Source organism: Eleutherodactylus coqui, chromosome 10, assembly GCF_035609145.1.
Source record: "Eleutherodactylus coqui strain aEleCoq1 chromosome 10, aEleCoq1.hap1, whole genome shotgun sequence".
In the NCBI taxonomy this organism is placed as follows: Eukaryota; Metazoa; Chordata; class Amphibia; order Anura; family Eleutherodactylidae; genus Eleutherodactylus; species Eleutherodactylus coqui.
In genome coordinates, this window is record NC_089846.1 from 96,518,030 (window position 1) to 96,533,366 (window position 15,337).

Below are 15,337 nucleotides of genomic sequence, written 5' to 3' on the forward strand. Positions count from 1 at the left end.
ATAGAAAGAATGACTCTGGCGCCTGACCTGCAGTTGTAGTGGATGCTCCTGTAATGTAGATAAAGAGATAATGATTTATTAACTCTAAATATAATTTATCTACTGTCATAGATAGATAGATAGATAGATAGATAGATAAATAGATAGAAGATAAATAATATCCTTAACTTGCTGCTATAGATAGATAGATTGATAAATAAATAGATAGATAGAAAGATAAAATAACTGGATACTAACCTGCAGTTGTCGTTGTTGCCCCTGTAGTATAGTTAAAAAGAAAAAAATATATAGTATATTAATCATTAATGTACTGCGATAGATAGATAGATAGATAGATAGATAGATAGATAGATAGATAGATAGATAGATAGATGGATATGAGATAGACAGATAGATAGATAGTTAGATAGACTCTGTAAATTAACCTGCAGTTGTAGTTGTTGCCCCAGTAACATAAATAAAGAGATAATCATTTATCATTATAATTACTGTTTATCTACTGCTATAGATTTGAGATAGATATTAAATAGATATAGATAGATTTAAGATAGATATGAGATAGATATTTAAGTAGATAGATAAACAAATACAAGATTGATTGATAAAGTGATTCTGGAAACTAACCTGCAGTTGTAGTTGTTGCCCCTGTAAGGCCGACTGCAGACGGGCGGAAATTCCGCGGTGGGATTTCCGCCGCTGGAAGCCTGCATAGGATTGCGTTAACAAACGCAATCCTATGCAGACGGCTGCGGTTTGGCCGCGCAAAATCTTACGCAGCAAACAAACCGCGGCATGCTCTATTTCTGTGCGGGGCTCGCAGAGGCCGTCTGCAGGCGGCCTAAGAGATAATAACTTATCATTATAATTATCATTTATCTACTTTGATGGATAGAAAGATAGAAAAAATGTAGAGGGATATTTAAATAGGTAGAAAAAGTGCCTCTGGAAACTAACCTGCAGTTGTAGTTGTTGCCCCTGTAATATAGATAAAGAGAATATAATTTATTATAATTATCATTAATCTGCAGCAACATATAGATAGATAGATGAATAGATAGAACAACTCTGGAAATCAACCTGCAGTTGTAATTATTGCCCCTGTAGCATAAATAAAGAGATAATCATTTCAAGAAGATAGATAGATAGATAGATAGATAGATAGATAGATAGATAGATAGATAGATAGATAGATAGATAGATAGATAGATAGATAAAATGTCTCTGGAAACTAACCTGCAGTTGTAGTTGTTGCCCGTGTAATATAGATGAAGACATAATGATTTATTATAATTATCCTACTGCTATAGAAAAATATATAGACATGGGATAGTTAGATGGATAGATAGATAGATAGATAGGTAGATAGAAACTTTGGAAACTATCCTGCAGTTGTAGGTGTTGCCCCTGTAAGAAGTAATCATTTATGATTATAATTATCATTTATCTACTGCTATAGCTAAAGATGAAGATAGATAGATAGAAAAGATAAAGACGGATATTTAAATAGATAGATAGAAAAAGTGCCTCTGGAAACTAACCTGCAGTTGTTGCTGCCCCTGTAATATAGATATAGAAATAATCATTTAGTATTATAATTATAATTTATCTACTGTGATAGATAGATAGATAGATAGATAGATAGATAGATAGATAGATAGATAGATAGATAGATAGATAGATAAATAGATAGGAGATAGACAGATAGATAGATAAGTAGATATGAGAAAGATAGATATGAGATACATAGATAGATAGATAGCTACATAGATAGATAGAAACTTTGGAAACTATCCTGCAGTTGTAGGTGTTGCCCCTGTAAGAAGTAATCATTTATGATTATAATTATCATTTATCTACTGCTATAGATAAAGATGAAGATAGATAGATAGAAAAGGTGCCTGTGGAAACTAACCTGCAGTTGTTGCTGCCCCTGTAATATAGATATAGAAATAATCATTTAGTATTATAATTATCATTTAGCAACTGTGAAAGATAGATAGATAAATAGATAGGAGATAGACAGATAGATAGATAAGTAGATATGAGAAAGATAGATAGATATGAGATACATAGATAGATAGAAACTTTGGAAACTATCCTGCAGTTGTTGGTGTTGCCCCTGTAAAAAGTAATCATTTATGATTATAATTATAATTTATCTACTGCTATAGATAAAGATGAAGATAGATAAATAGATAGGAGATAGACAGATAGATAGATAAGTAGATATGAGAAAGATAGATAGATATGAGATACATAGATAGATAGATAGATAGATAGATAGATAGATAGATAGATAAATAGATAGATAGATAGATAGATAAATAGATAGATAGATAGATAGATAGATAGATAGATAGATAGATAGCTACATAGATAGATAGAAACTTTGGAAACTATCCTGCAGTTGTAGGTGTTGCCCCTGTAAGAAGTAATCATTTATGATTATAATTATCATTTATCTACTGCTATAGATAAAGATGAAGATAGATAGATAGATAGATAGATAGATAGATAGATAGATAGATAGATAGAAAAGGTGCCTGTGGAAACTAACCTGCAGTTGTTGCTGCCCCTGTAATATAGATATAGAAATAATCATTTAGTATTATAATCATCATTTATCAACTGTGAAAGATAAATAGATAGATAAATAGATAGGAGATAGATAGATAGATATGAGATTTGTTAGTGCTGTTATCTTGGGGTCCTTCTATTAAAGGGGTTTTCCCAGAATAATAAATTATCCCCTACTCACTGGAGATCCATGGGATAGGGATTAACTCGTTGATCATTGGAAGTTTCACTGTTGAGACCCTACCGATCTCGAGAAGGGGACTCGTGTACTGCTCTCCTCTCACTGTGATGGTCACTTCTTCCCCCACGGTGACATCAGAATGAATGGAGTACTTGCTGAGTATGTGCGGTTAGCTCTCCATTAATTTCAATGAGGCTGACTGAAATAGCAGTTCTGAGGATAGGTGAGGGTCTCAGTAGTGAGACTTCCACTTATCATCAAGTTCTTCCCTAGCTTGTGTGTAGTGGCCCAGAACATCATCCTGGTCCCCTCCATAAATGTCATATATGTATGTCTCATGTTGATGCACTGTGCAAAGCTGTCTTGTCATTTCCAGTATGTGTGTTGCACAGCTGCGGCGCTTGAGAGGTTAATGTCTGCAAAAATCCAAAGCCTGCATGTAAATGTGAGAGAGTTTATAAAAGTGAACTGCCATGTATTGTCTGTTCCAAGTTTTAAGTAAAGTTTTGCCGGGCTCTAACCGTTCCTAGAGACCTATGGTACTAAGAACTGTCTGTGGCTGAATTTCTTATCCGCCGAGGGTCATACCGGTGTGTGTAGGAACGGTGGAGTCACCCTTGAGAATTAACGCCCTGTTATCCTGTGTATTGGCAATCCCTATCCTAGAAGTGTCCTAGGTGGCCTGCAGTTCTGCTCCGGCCTTGACTGCGTGTGTCTCTCCAGGAAGGAGCCTGGTAAGTGCCGCAGTGACAAGCCAACACTTTACCCTCCCACCTCCCCACGTATGTCAGGTGTCCGGGGTCTCCCTATGGTACGCTGCATGTGGATATCCTGTGGACCAGGGAGAACATACAATTGTTGTAGAACCGCTTTAATAGCAGTCACAGCGCCATCTGTAGTCACCATACACATAACATATTGCAGACACAGCCATTCCAGCTGCAGAACAGCACCACTAATATCCCTCTTCATATGTTAGCTGATGAACAGTGTAATGAGCTATCATTGCAGTATAAATGACGTTCTCTCCACAAACATACAAGTAGACTGTGTTGACCTTGAAAAGCTTCAGCCACAGTGTAGAAAAGGACTAATTTATTCTGTATATTCTAACCTCACTGATGTGAGACTCTTCATGTACTGGTAACTTTTTTGCACTTGCAGTGTAAATGAACTTTAGCACTGTGCCCTACGTCCGTTTAGAACACTTCAGTTCCCTTCAGACACTTCTACCCTCTCTAGAGTCCTGCTTCCTCTTCTTCAGACACCTCTGTTCCCTTCAGACAGTTCTGTCCTCTTCCAAACCCCTTTGTCCCCCTCCAGACTCCTCTTTCCTCTTCTCCAGACACCTCTGTTCCTTCTTCCAGTTTTCTTTGTCCCCCTCCAGACTCTTTTATTCCTTTTAAACTACTCTGTCTTCTCCAGACTGCTCTGTCCCCTTCCAGACACCTCTCTACTCTCCTCCTATACACCTCAGTTCCCTCCAGCCTCCTCTGTCCCCCTCCAGACACCTCTGTTCTCTCCAGGCATCTCTGTCCTCTGCTCCAGATACCTCCATGCCCTCCAAACTCCTCTGTGTCCTACGAACAATTCTGTTCATTCCAAACACTTTTGTCCCAGCTAGACACTTCTACTCTCTCCGGAGTCCCCTATCCTTTCCTCCAGACCCCTCTGTTCCCCTCCAGACTCCTCCCTCCTTTCCTCCAGACCCCTCTGTTTCCTCCAGCTTGCTCTGTCCCCCTTCAGATTCCTCTGTGCTTTTCCAGACTCCTCTGTTTTCATCTCCAGACACCTCTGCTCCTTTCAGTCTCCTCTGTCCCCCCCCAGACTCCTTTATTCCTTCCAGAATCCTCTGTCCTCCCTAGACTCCTCTGTCCTCCTCCAGACACCTCCGTGCCTTTCAGACACTTCTGTCTGCTCCAAACACTTCTGTCCCCACTAGACACCTCAACCCTCTCCAGAGTCCTGTAATCTCTCTTGCAGAAACTTCTATCCTTCTCTAGACCCCTCTAGTAGCCTCCAGACTTTTCTGTCCTCTCCTCCAGACACCTCCGTTCCCTCCAGACTCATCTGTCCCCCTCCATACTCCTCTGTCCTTTTTTCCAGACTCCTCTGTTCCCTTCAGACACCTCTGTTCCATCCAGACTCATCTGTTCTCTCCAGACTTCTTTGTTGCCAAATTGTCTTCTTTGAGAACAAGGAATCAAGCACGTTGAAACCCAACAGCTGGATCCTTCTTTCTCATGACATCTTCCATTGGGGTAGAGTTGTGAATCTTTCATACACATTAAAGTGCTCTTCCAGTTTTGGGACAAAATTCCAGAGGGGTCGGGGGGTAGTAAATTACCTGTATTTGTTCTTCTGTGCCGTCCCTCTGATCTGCTGGTTCAGGGCCCTGGTTTGGGCCATCCAAGAAGGCTGCTGCAATTTTTTAACTATCTAATGTATGTTGTGCTGATCACGTGAGCAGTTTTGACCAATCAGAGAGAAGTGTAGTCTTATACTACCAATGCATTAGTAATCGGATTATTAAGTAGTCTGAAGACTGTATCGGCCATCTTGGATGGCCAAAAACAGGACCCACAACCTGTGGATCAGAGGGATGGCAGAGAAGAACAACTGCAGATCATATACCCGCAGCTCTCTTGCTCTGGAGTGGAATTTTGTCCCAAAGCAGGAGGGTTGCTTTAAATGGCTTTCTGGTTCCGCTGAAATTGGTGGGTTTGGTTGACATTTATGAAATGTGGGGTGCCGCATTTAATCCTTACAAACAATTGTTTCTGTTTAATCTCAAAAGAGCTTCAAAATTCTCTTTGATTTCTGAATATCTCTACATATCCGTATATGTATATGGTGGTTGGAACTTTGTGTATCTGATGCCAAGCTCCAAATCCCCTACATACAACAGAGCTCGCAGTATTAAGGGGTGTGCCGTGTAGATAGGTTAGGAAGTAACGGGCTCACAGTGTTTTCTGCAGCATTATGTACAAGCTTGTTCTGTTCTCTCAGTATTATTTGTTGTATAAAGTGCGCCCTCTAGTGGTCTTGTAATGTAAATATTTTAAGTATCCCCATAGTGAGATTGGCTGTGGTGAGTCACATGGTGTGTAAGGATATCTGGGCCACGGAGGGACCATGGAGCAGTGCACTGGCTCTAGGCATGGTGTAATTCACGCCAGAAGTTGTTGCAGAGAGGATGCGGCTGCCAGGCAATAGCTGTTTGACCTATAGCCTGTAAGTAGAAGATTAGCAAGTCCTGCTAGAACGGTGACCTGGACTCTACAGCCTTGTTATGCAGATTCTGACTACTCACTGCCGTAAGTGAATCACACACGGACTCGATTCCACCCTGTATGCTTGTGGGACCATTTGTTTGTGCTCAAGCGCCTCCGATTTCTAGGATGATTATCGCAAACTTAATAAGAACCTGTCCTCGTGACGGAAGATGAAATATAAGGTGGCAGCTCTAGCAGGAACACCAGGCAAATATAGGCAGATGCCAGTGCCCACTGGGCTTCAGGGACCCATGACAACATGGGGTAGGTAGAGGAGCCACAGGGACTGCATTCACCCACCTGGTAAGGACCCCGAAAGGGAACCTCAATAATGACATCAAAGCTTTTGGATTAATACATTTACGTAAGCATAAAAATCCATGCGCAAAAGAAGTTATCCCTTAAAATTGAGGAATTTAATCCCACTCGCCACTGCAGAACCGCATGCATCAGTCGTCGCGCTTTTCTCTATTACCGTAACGGTTAATAACAATAGTCTGGATTTTCTAACATATCAGTTATTGTGGTGCTAGAATATTATGCGGTGAGGTCTTCTTACCTGCGGTGGTTTGAGCTGTTCCCGGTGCTGCGGAAGAACCAGAGCCATTAATGACATTCACATGATATATGATAAGTGTGATTCAGGAAGAACTTTAATTACTCTACGCTAAATCTGCTTTCATCTGGAAAACAGTCAGGGATTATCCAGAAAATATTACATGAACTGTGGGAATCCAACCCCCGGGAACTCCACTGATCAGAGCAAAGAAAGGTCTACGACACACACCTGAGAGCATGACACAGCACCCCATGTGGCGGTGTCTGATACTACAGCTCAGTCCCATTCGCATCAATAGGGCTGAGCAGCAGTACCAACACAACAGCAACCACCAGGACAGTGCAGCGTCTGTCATTGCAGAATCCAATTGATCTGCTCAATAATGAGGGACCCCTGGCCTATACCTTCAGAGCTGACATACTGATGGCTTGTCCTAGAATATAACTACTATAATACTGCCCCTATGTACAAGAATATAATTACTATAATACTGCCCTCTTTGTACAAGAATATAACTACCATAATACTGCCTCCTATATATGAGAAAATTACTATAATACTGCATTGTATGTACAAGAATATAACTGCTATAATACTGCTCCTATGTACAAGAATATAACTACTATAATACTGCCCCCTACGTACAAGAATATAACTACTATAATACTGCCACCTATGTACAAAAATATAACTACTATAATACTGCCTCCTATGTAAAAGAATATAACTGCTATAATACTGCCTCCTATGTACAAGAATATTACTACTATAATACTGCCCCCTATGTTCAAGAATATAACTACTATAATACTGCTACCTATGTACAAGTATATAACTAGTATAATACTGCCCCTATGGACAAGAATATAAATACTATAATGCTGCCCCCTATGTACAAGAATATAACTACTGTAATACTGCCCGCTATGTACAAAAATATAACTTCTATCATACTGCTCCTATTTACAAAAATATAACTACTATAATACTGCTCACTATGCGCAAGAATGTAACTACTATAATACTGCTCCTATGTACAAGGATAAAACTACTATAATACTGCCCCCTATGTACAAGAATATAGCTACTATAATACTGCCCCCTATGTACAAGACTATTAATACTATAATACTGTTCCTCTATGTACAAGAATATAACCATTGTAATACTGCCCCGTATGTACAATAATATAACTACTAAAATACTGCCCTCCATGTACAAGAATATATCTACTATAATACTGCCCTCTTTGTCCAAGAATATAACTACCATAATACTGCCTCCTATATATGAGAAAATAACTACTATAATACTGCCTCCTATGTACAAGAATATAACTGCTATAATACTGCTCCTATGTACAAGAATATTACTAGTATAATACTGCCCCCCTATGTACAAGAATCTAACTACTACAATACTGTCCCCTATGTACAAGAATATAACTACTATAATACTGCCCCCTATGTATAAGAATCTAACTACTATAATACTGCTACCTATGTACAAGTATATAACTAGTATAATACTTCCTCTATGGACAAGAATATAACTACTATAATGCTGCCCCCTATGTACAAGAATATAACTACTGTAATACTGCCCCCTATGTACAAGAATATAAGTACTATAATACTGCCCCCTATGTACAAGAATATAAGTACTATAATACTGCCCCCTATGTACAAGTATATAACTAGTATAATACTGCTCCCTATGTACAAGAATATAACTAGTATAATACTGCCCCCCTATGTACAAGAATATAACTACTATAATACTGCCCTCTATGTACAAGAATATAACTACTATAATACTGCCCCCTATGTACAAGAATATAACTACTATAATACTACCTCCTGTGTACAAGATTATAACTACTATAATACTGCTCCCTATGTATAAGAGTATAACTACTATAATTTGCTCCTTATATGCACAAGCTGTATGTGTAATACTGTATAGTTCTACCACTATGATGACTGTGTGGATCTCTCTGTTGGCATTTATTAGCGCACATTCCTCGTAACATAATTTGCCTTATAAATAAGAATTGTTTCTTTAATCAGATGTAGGACATTATATCACAGCTTCTGGATGTAATTACAGGTTCGTTTGTGTGTTTGTTGGCTTTCTGCTCCCTCATAAATTAGGAACATGTTGTTCTTCTCATTATTCCTCGCTGTATAGTCATTTATAACAGCGGTAGAGGAACACCATTAGAAGCAAAGCAAGTGAGAGCAAAAACCGCCGTAGAGCAGACTCATATAAGAGGATCTTCAGTTTCCTAGCTATAGGATCACATACATGTACTGTAGGGGTCTCATAAATACAACCCCTCTCCATATGCCCTATTAGTCCTGTTACATCCCATCTGTATGCCATTTTCTGTGATGTTTTGAGTCAGGAGCACTCACGATCATGCAAAATGATAAAAGTAATATCAGGTTAGATAAGAGTTTTCATGGGTAACATAGGCGTTATGGAAGAAGTCTGTGGAGCCCAAGACGTGGTGGCTCCTGGCAAAGTTGCATGTGTTCTCTTAAAAGAATAGGGTGAAGTAATGAAGTCAAGAAGCCCAGTAGATGTTCGTCCCAAGATGTTTCACTCTGCCATTCCCGGATTTGCACAGCCTGGATGGTGCCAACCCTAAAGGGTGTCAAACCGTCACAATCAACAATTGTCAAGTATTAGAAGGAAGCTTAGAATCGCCCCAACAGGAGGACCACTTGTGGTTTCTTCTTCTTCTCTTACTGCACCCTTAAAGATGAACTGTTCCACAGACCTCCAGCTGTGCTGTTCCAGGGCCAGCGACGGAGGCTTATTCCAGCACTGGCTCCCTTCTATTGACTGTCCAAAGAGCTGCTAGACTATCCAGCCCATCAGTGCTGCTGAGGAAGAAAGAGCTGTAGATAGTTCTATGGGAATTCAAGAGGCCCAAAGCAAGAAAGGGATAATAAGACGGTTTCACCAATCAGCTTCTGTTATGGAGGCCCCTAGGATGGTCTTCTTCTTCATTGGCCAGTACATCCACCTTGGGTGCTTCTATGCTGTCTACAGACTTGACACAAAGTGCTGCAGTAGATTTGTGCCATATATACACAACAAGCTAATGTAATAACATGCAAAATATAGTCAAAGTGCAAAAACTTATGAGATGCTTAGAATTGTATTTCAATAACTGTAGAAACATCTGACTAAGAGATCGAAAAACACTAAAGAAGCAAACTTTGCGAAACCCAAAATTTGTGTCACTCTCAAAACTTGTCCACCACCCGTATAACAAACTAATGTACGGTAATAACATACGATATACAACAATACTTGCAGTACATACACATAGACAATACCAGGAGCTGAGAGGCACAGCATATGTATAAAGAGCAAGACAATTACTCCTGATTTCTCTTCCCTAATCTAATTGGAGTAATTGCAGATCTTTGTGTTTTACTAATTGTTCTCAGATGCAGATGAAAATGAAGATAAGCTCTAAATTAGCTAATGAATATGAGTACCGTAATTTACCATTATACCCGCTCAACCTGAATGCTAGCGCATCAGTAATGTTACCATGTAGATCCACCACTACAGAGAGGACCTAGTAGGAGAGTGACCTCCATACAGGTGGTATCTGGTTCCCTAAATACTCAGAAACAGCGTCCACCATACTCATCTCTGTCCGATGTCCTGATGCCTTACCTGGTGCCTGAATGCAGAGCAGTGACAGTATTAGCACTGCAGCTAAACTAGTTGGGTGCATCATCGTTCCTGGTGGCAGACAATGTTCTTCCTCTGGGTCAGATGTGATAATTATATTTCCCTCTCGTTGCAGGTTATTTAAAGACTTGGGAGCACACCTTTCTTGGCAGAAACAACCACCATTTCCCAACTATCATCATGTCTCATCATAAAGCTATCTCTCGGACAAAATTCCACCATTGTCCTCCCAGGAACTTGTTATTACTATGATGGACAACTTGTCACATGTTCAGGTTCACCTCTCGAGATATTTCACCCTATCTAAGTAAGGGGGGTGCACTTTGCACTTCCCTTCTGCTTGCTCACCCTTACATGATATTTGATAGTATTTGCTGTGTATTGCACTTTAAGGGGGGAGCAGGTCCGCTGGCACCAGGTTCAGTGTGAGAGATACGCAAGCAAAGGGTGAACGTTTCTCAGCAGTTCTCCTAAGGGGGATACGATTTGGCCTGGCGACTCCAGCTCATTTGTCAAGACCAAGGGGCAATAAAAATAGGACAATGGTCAATGCCACTACATATAAGGTGATGGTGCCTGTGGAAGTATTGAGGAATCACAGTGGTATGTTGAATCTATATATTATGTGTATCAAGCCCTTCACAGATATAGATTAAAAATATACAATCTTTATTAGTAAATTATTTAAAAACGTTGGGCTAACATAAAAACACTGACAAACACAGGACAACAAAACAAAGAAAAGACGTCAACCCTCAGTTAAGGGTCACTAGTGATTGCCGATCCCCTAATATTATCAGGGGATGGGAGTATAGATGCTACGATCGCGTGATAATCCACACTCAACAATGTTGATGGGGGTTCTAGTAATCCCACGTAGAGCTCCGGGGTAATATTATTAAACGGTATGTTATGATCTTAGTACAGTTCATTCAATACTGTAATTGTTTAGTGATGCGCTTAGTGCTAATACCGTAGTTCTTTTGTGGTACGCTCAATGCTCGTAGTTGTTTTGTAGTGCGCTCAATGCTCTCAATGCTCGACGCGTTTCCCTGTCCTCATTCGGGACAGTTCATCAGGAGCGGGGCCACATATTGCCCAGAGTTATGTGTAATAATAGTTGAATAGATAGTTGTGGATAACACCTATCTGACGTCCAAGATGGAAATTTTCAGTATAGGGTTTTACAAGCTAAATTCGTTTCCTGTAGCGGCGAACTATGTAGCTTGGTCCTGTTAATGTGTAGAACACCACCTCAAGCGTTACTTTTCTTAGGTGATGTCTAGAATCAGGCTAATGCATACCCCCACACTATTGCGTGTGTTGGGAGAGCTCTCCTAAACTTTGTGGCGACCATTTATCTAACTGGTGCAATTGTGTCCGTGGTGCCGTCTAGTCCCCAGGACAAAGGTCGTACAAACGTTCCCTCGATCTCTGCTACTATATGAAAGTTGGTTACTGTCAATAACTTTAGCAGAACCAGAGGACGATAGTCCGTCAGGGGGAGTCAACTAGTGCGGGTGACCCCCTAGGCTCTTAAGATGTAAGTGAGGAGGTGCACTAATATTGGCTTAGGTGGTACCCCCGTAAATGGCGCTATATAAGGAGTGCTTGTAAGGCACAAAAACTGAATAGCGTCATAACCCTAATAAAAGGTCTTAAGTTCACGGTTCCGGGAGCTAGTCAATGTTGGCAACCTCCTGAGATATAAAGGCACTGTGCCCTACGTCACAATAGGTAGATAGTAATCCCCCTCCTTGCAACTCGTATAGCTTGCAAAGAGGAATGGTTATGTGCACAAGGCTCAGAATAGCATAGCCTAACAGGAAGAAAAGCTGTGCTGTCGGTTATTCATCAGAGTACAGAGTGCTCACAGCGCCCTAACTTCTAGTCTGCAGCGATTCAGATATCAAGTAGCCAGAGAACAGAGAGCGTATATAGGAGAGAAGAGATAGTGCCTGCGGCTCTGATGGTGAGCGGCCGGCCTATTGAAGTATTTGATTAAAATTTTCTGCCACATATGGACAACCCCTTTTTAATTTGCAGATTCACCAATGTTGCATTGACCATGGCTGGTCCTTTCTGCTCTTCTCCATGGGGAAAGGGAAAATGCACAACACCCATTTAATAGAATGGATGACTATGTAATACAAGGTAAAAGGAGATGTCCCGAGGCAGCAAGTGGGTCTATACACTTCTGTATGGCCATATTAATGCACTTTGTAATGTACATTGTGCATTAATTATGAGCCATACAGAAGTTATAAAAAGTTTTTTACTTACCTGCTCCGTTGCTAGCGTCCTCGTTTCCATGGAGCTGACTAATTTTCGCCGTCTAATGGCCAAATTAGCCGCGCTTGCGCAGTCCCGGTCTTCTTCTTTTTTCAATGGGGCTGCTCGTGCTGGATGCCGGCTCCGTGTAGCTCCGCCCCGTCACGTGCCGATTCCAGCCAATCAGGAGGCTGGAATCGGCAATGGACCGCACAGAAGCCCTGCGGTCCACCGAGTGAGAAGATCCCCGCGGCCATCTTCATCAGGTAAGTAAGAAGTCACCGGAGCGCGGGGATTCAGGTAAGCGCTCTCCGGTGTTCTTTTTTAACCCCTGCATCGGGGTTGTCTCGCGGCGAACGGGGGGGGGGGGGGGGGGGGGGGGTTGAAAAAAAAACAAACCTGTTTTGGCGCGGGACAACCCCTTTAAGTTTTCCAGAATAATGGGACATCTTAAATGGAGAATTGCCATTCTATGATGACCATATGAGGTAATAGGGAATCCTTAAATGGGAATTCACAAAACAATCAACAATACAGAATCAACATATTGGTACATAATATATTGCTCTCATATAAGTTGCTCTCCTCTAACTCTGCCTATTGGACTACACCGGTCAGCAGGGTTCCCTCGTCTTCCTGACAATATCACAAGCTGACAATATGTCACCTAACTGCTTTTAACTGTGACACCCAACCTTCACCATTATAAACCCAAAGTACTAAACACAAACATATAACAAGAATAACATATATGTTTATATAAACTTGTTGATAGTTTCCCATAAGCAAAAAAATAATTTATTTTCTAGAAAAAGAGAAAAATAAGCGATATTTCTCAAGAAGAGCTCATTCAAGATGCTGATGCGCTATGAACTGGTTGGTTTATTTCCTTGATTTATTGATTTTATTGGGCCATATAGACAATAATTGGTATGTAATAGAAATTTTGATTTCAATAGAGTCCATCACTCGGTGGGCCATCTACATCTTAAGTGCATGGTAAACCCCTAACATCTCTGATGGCAGATGCTGGGGGACAGAGGGACCAGGCATGTTAGATATTAAACTGCTGACAGAATGATCTGACATGGATTATTTTGCTCCGTTTAATGCACACTGAGCTGAACGAAGAGTGGGATAAGCCATTGTCAGCCATTTCATACATCGCTTATGTCCTGAGACAACTAGACATTGGACATGTTGAAATTTAAGGCTGGTCACACATTTCAGATAGCTGTTGGGTGCTGAGCATTCCAATCTGCCCATACACATACACACGCGGCGTGGGCTCTCAATATAGGGAGGGGAGAAAACTGCTGCCAGACAGTTTCTTCCCCTGCTCCAGCCTCCTCTGTCCCCTTCAGACTCCTCTATTCGCTCAAGACTCTTCTGTCCCTTCCAGACTCCTCTGCCCTCCTCAAGACTCCTCTGTTCCCTCCAGACTCCTCTATCCTCCTGCAGACTCCTATGTCCTCCTCCAGACTCCTCTGTTCCCCTCAGACTCTCTGCCCCCCCTTCACCCAGACTCCTCTGTCCTCCCACAGACTCCTCTTGTCTCTTCCAGCGTTCTTTGTCCTCATCCAGAGCACTATGTCACTTCCTGACTCCTCTAATTGCTCCAGATTCTACTGTCCTCCTCCAGTCTCCTCTCTTCCCTCCAGACTCTTCTCTCATCCTTCAGACTTCTGTCCCACTCAGACGCCTCTGTCCTCCTCCAGACTCCTCTGTCCCCCAGACTCCTCTGCTTCTCTCCAGACTCCTCTGTCTTCCTCCGGACTCCTCTGTTCCCCCCAGACTACTCTGTCCCATTCTAGACTCCTCTGTCCCACTCAAACACCTCACTTTTACCCCCAGACTATTCTGTCCCCTCAAGACTTCTCTGCACTCTCTCAAGTTTCCTCCACATTTCTCTGTCCCCCTCCAGATTCGTTTGTCACTCTCCAGACTCCTCTGTTCCTTCCAGACTCCTCTGTCCTCCCACAGACTCCTCCTGTCTCTTTCAGCTTTCTCTGTCCTACTACAGACCACTCTGTCCCCTCCAGACTCCTCTAATTGCTCCAGACTCAACTGTCCTCCTCCAGACTCTTCTGTCGTCCCCCAGATCCCTGTCCCACTCAGACGCCTTTGTCCTCCTTCAGACTCCTCTGTCCCCCCAGACTCCTCTGCTTCTCTCCAGACTCCTCTGTCCTCCTCCCAGATTCCTCTGTCCTTCTCCAGACTCCTTTGCTTCTCTCCAGACTCCTCTGTCCTCCTCCCAGACTCTTCTGTCCTTCTCCAGATACCTCTGTCCCACTCAGACACCTCTCCCTTACCCCCAGACTCTTCTCTCCACCCTAGACTTTGCTGCACTCTTTCAAGCCTCCTCTGTTCTCTGTCCCCCTCCAGATTCCTTTGTCCCTCTCCAGACTCCTCTATCCCTCTCCAGACTCCTCTGTTCCCCTTCAGACCCCTCTGTACTGTGAACAAATGATCAGGCATGTTGAAATTCATGTTGAAAGTTGGGACACCCCTCTACACATTGTACGGTCAGCCAGTAACACTTCAGACGACATTCATTCAATGCATATGGTGATGTCATTCTGCATTTATAACCTAATGTAATGTTTAAAAAATACCTACAAATGGCAGCTGCTATGTAATTACTGAAAATATGGCAATTAACTAATGACTGTAATTACTGCTGGGTGTTTTATTTTTATCACACAATGGTAGCCACATAAATGAATGTCGATAAACAATACAGGATGGTACATGGCC

General features: G+C 41.6%; 1 protein-coding gene across 1 annotated transcript in view; it reads right to left on the reverse strand.

Annotated features, from left to right (window-relative positions):
• Positions 1 to 15,070, reverse strand: part of LOC136581111 (uncharacterized) — a 33,868-nt gene extending 18,798 nt beyond the window's left edge. The window contains exons 1-10 of the mRNA XM_066582097.1: positions 14,423 to 15,070; positions 10,292 to 10,338; positions 6,593 to 6,619; positions 2,558 to 2,575; positions 1,913 to 1,930; positions 1,539 to 1,556; positions 955 to 975; positions 625 to 645; positions 238 to 258; positions 28 to 48 (exon numbers count right to left, since the gene is read on the reverse strand). Coding sequence (XP_066438194.1) covers positions 28 to 48; positions 238 to 258; positions 625 to 645; positions 955 to 975; positions 1,539 to 1,556; positions 1,913 to 1,930; positions 2,558 to 2,575; positions 6,593 to 6,619; positions 10,292 to 10,338; positions 14,423 to 15,070 — 860 coding nt within the window. The remainder of the gene's footprint in view (positions 1 to 27; positions 49 to 237; positions 259 to 624; positions 646 to 954; positions 976 to 1,538; positions 1,557 to 1,912; positions 1,931 to 2,557; positions 2,576 to 6,592; positions 6,620 to 10,291; positions 10,339 to 14,422) is intronic.
• Positions 15,071 to 15,337: the final 267 nt, after the last annotated feature.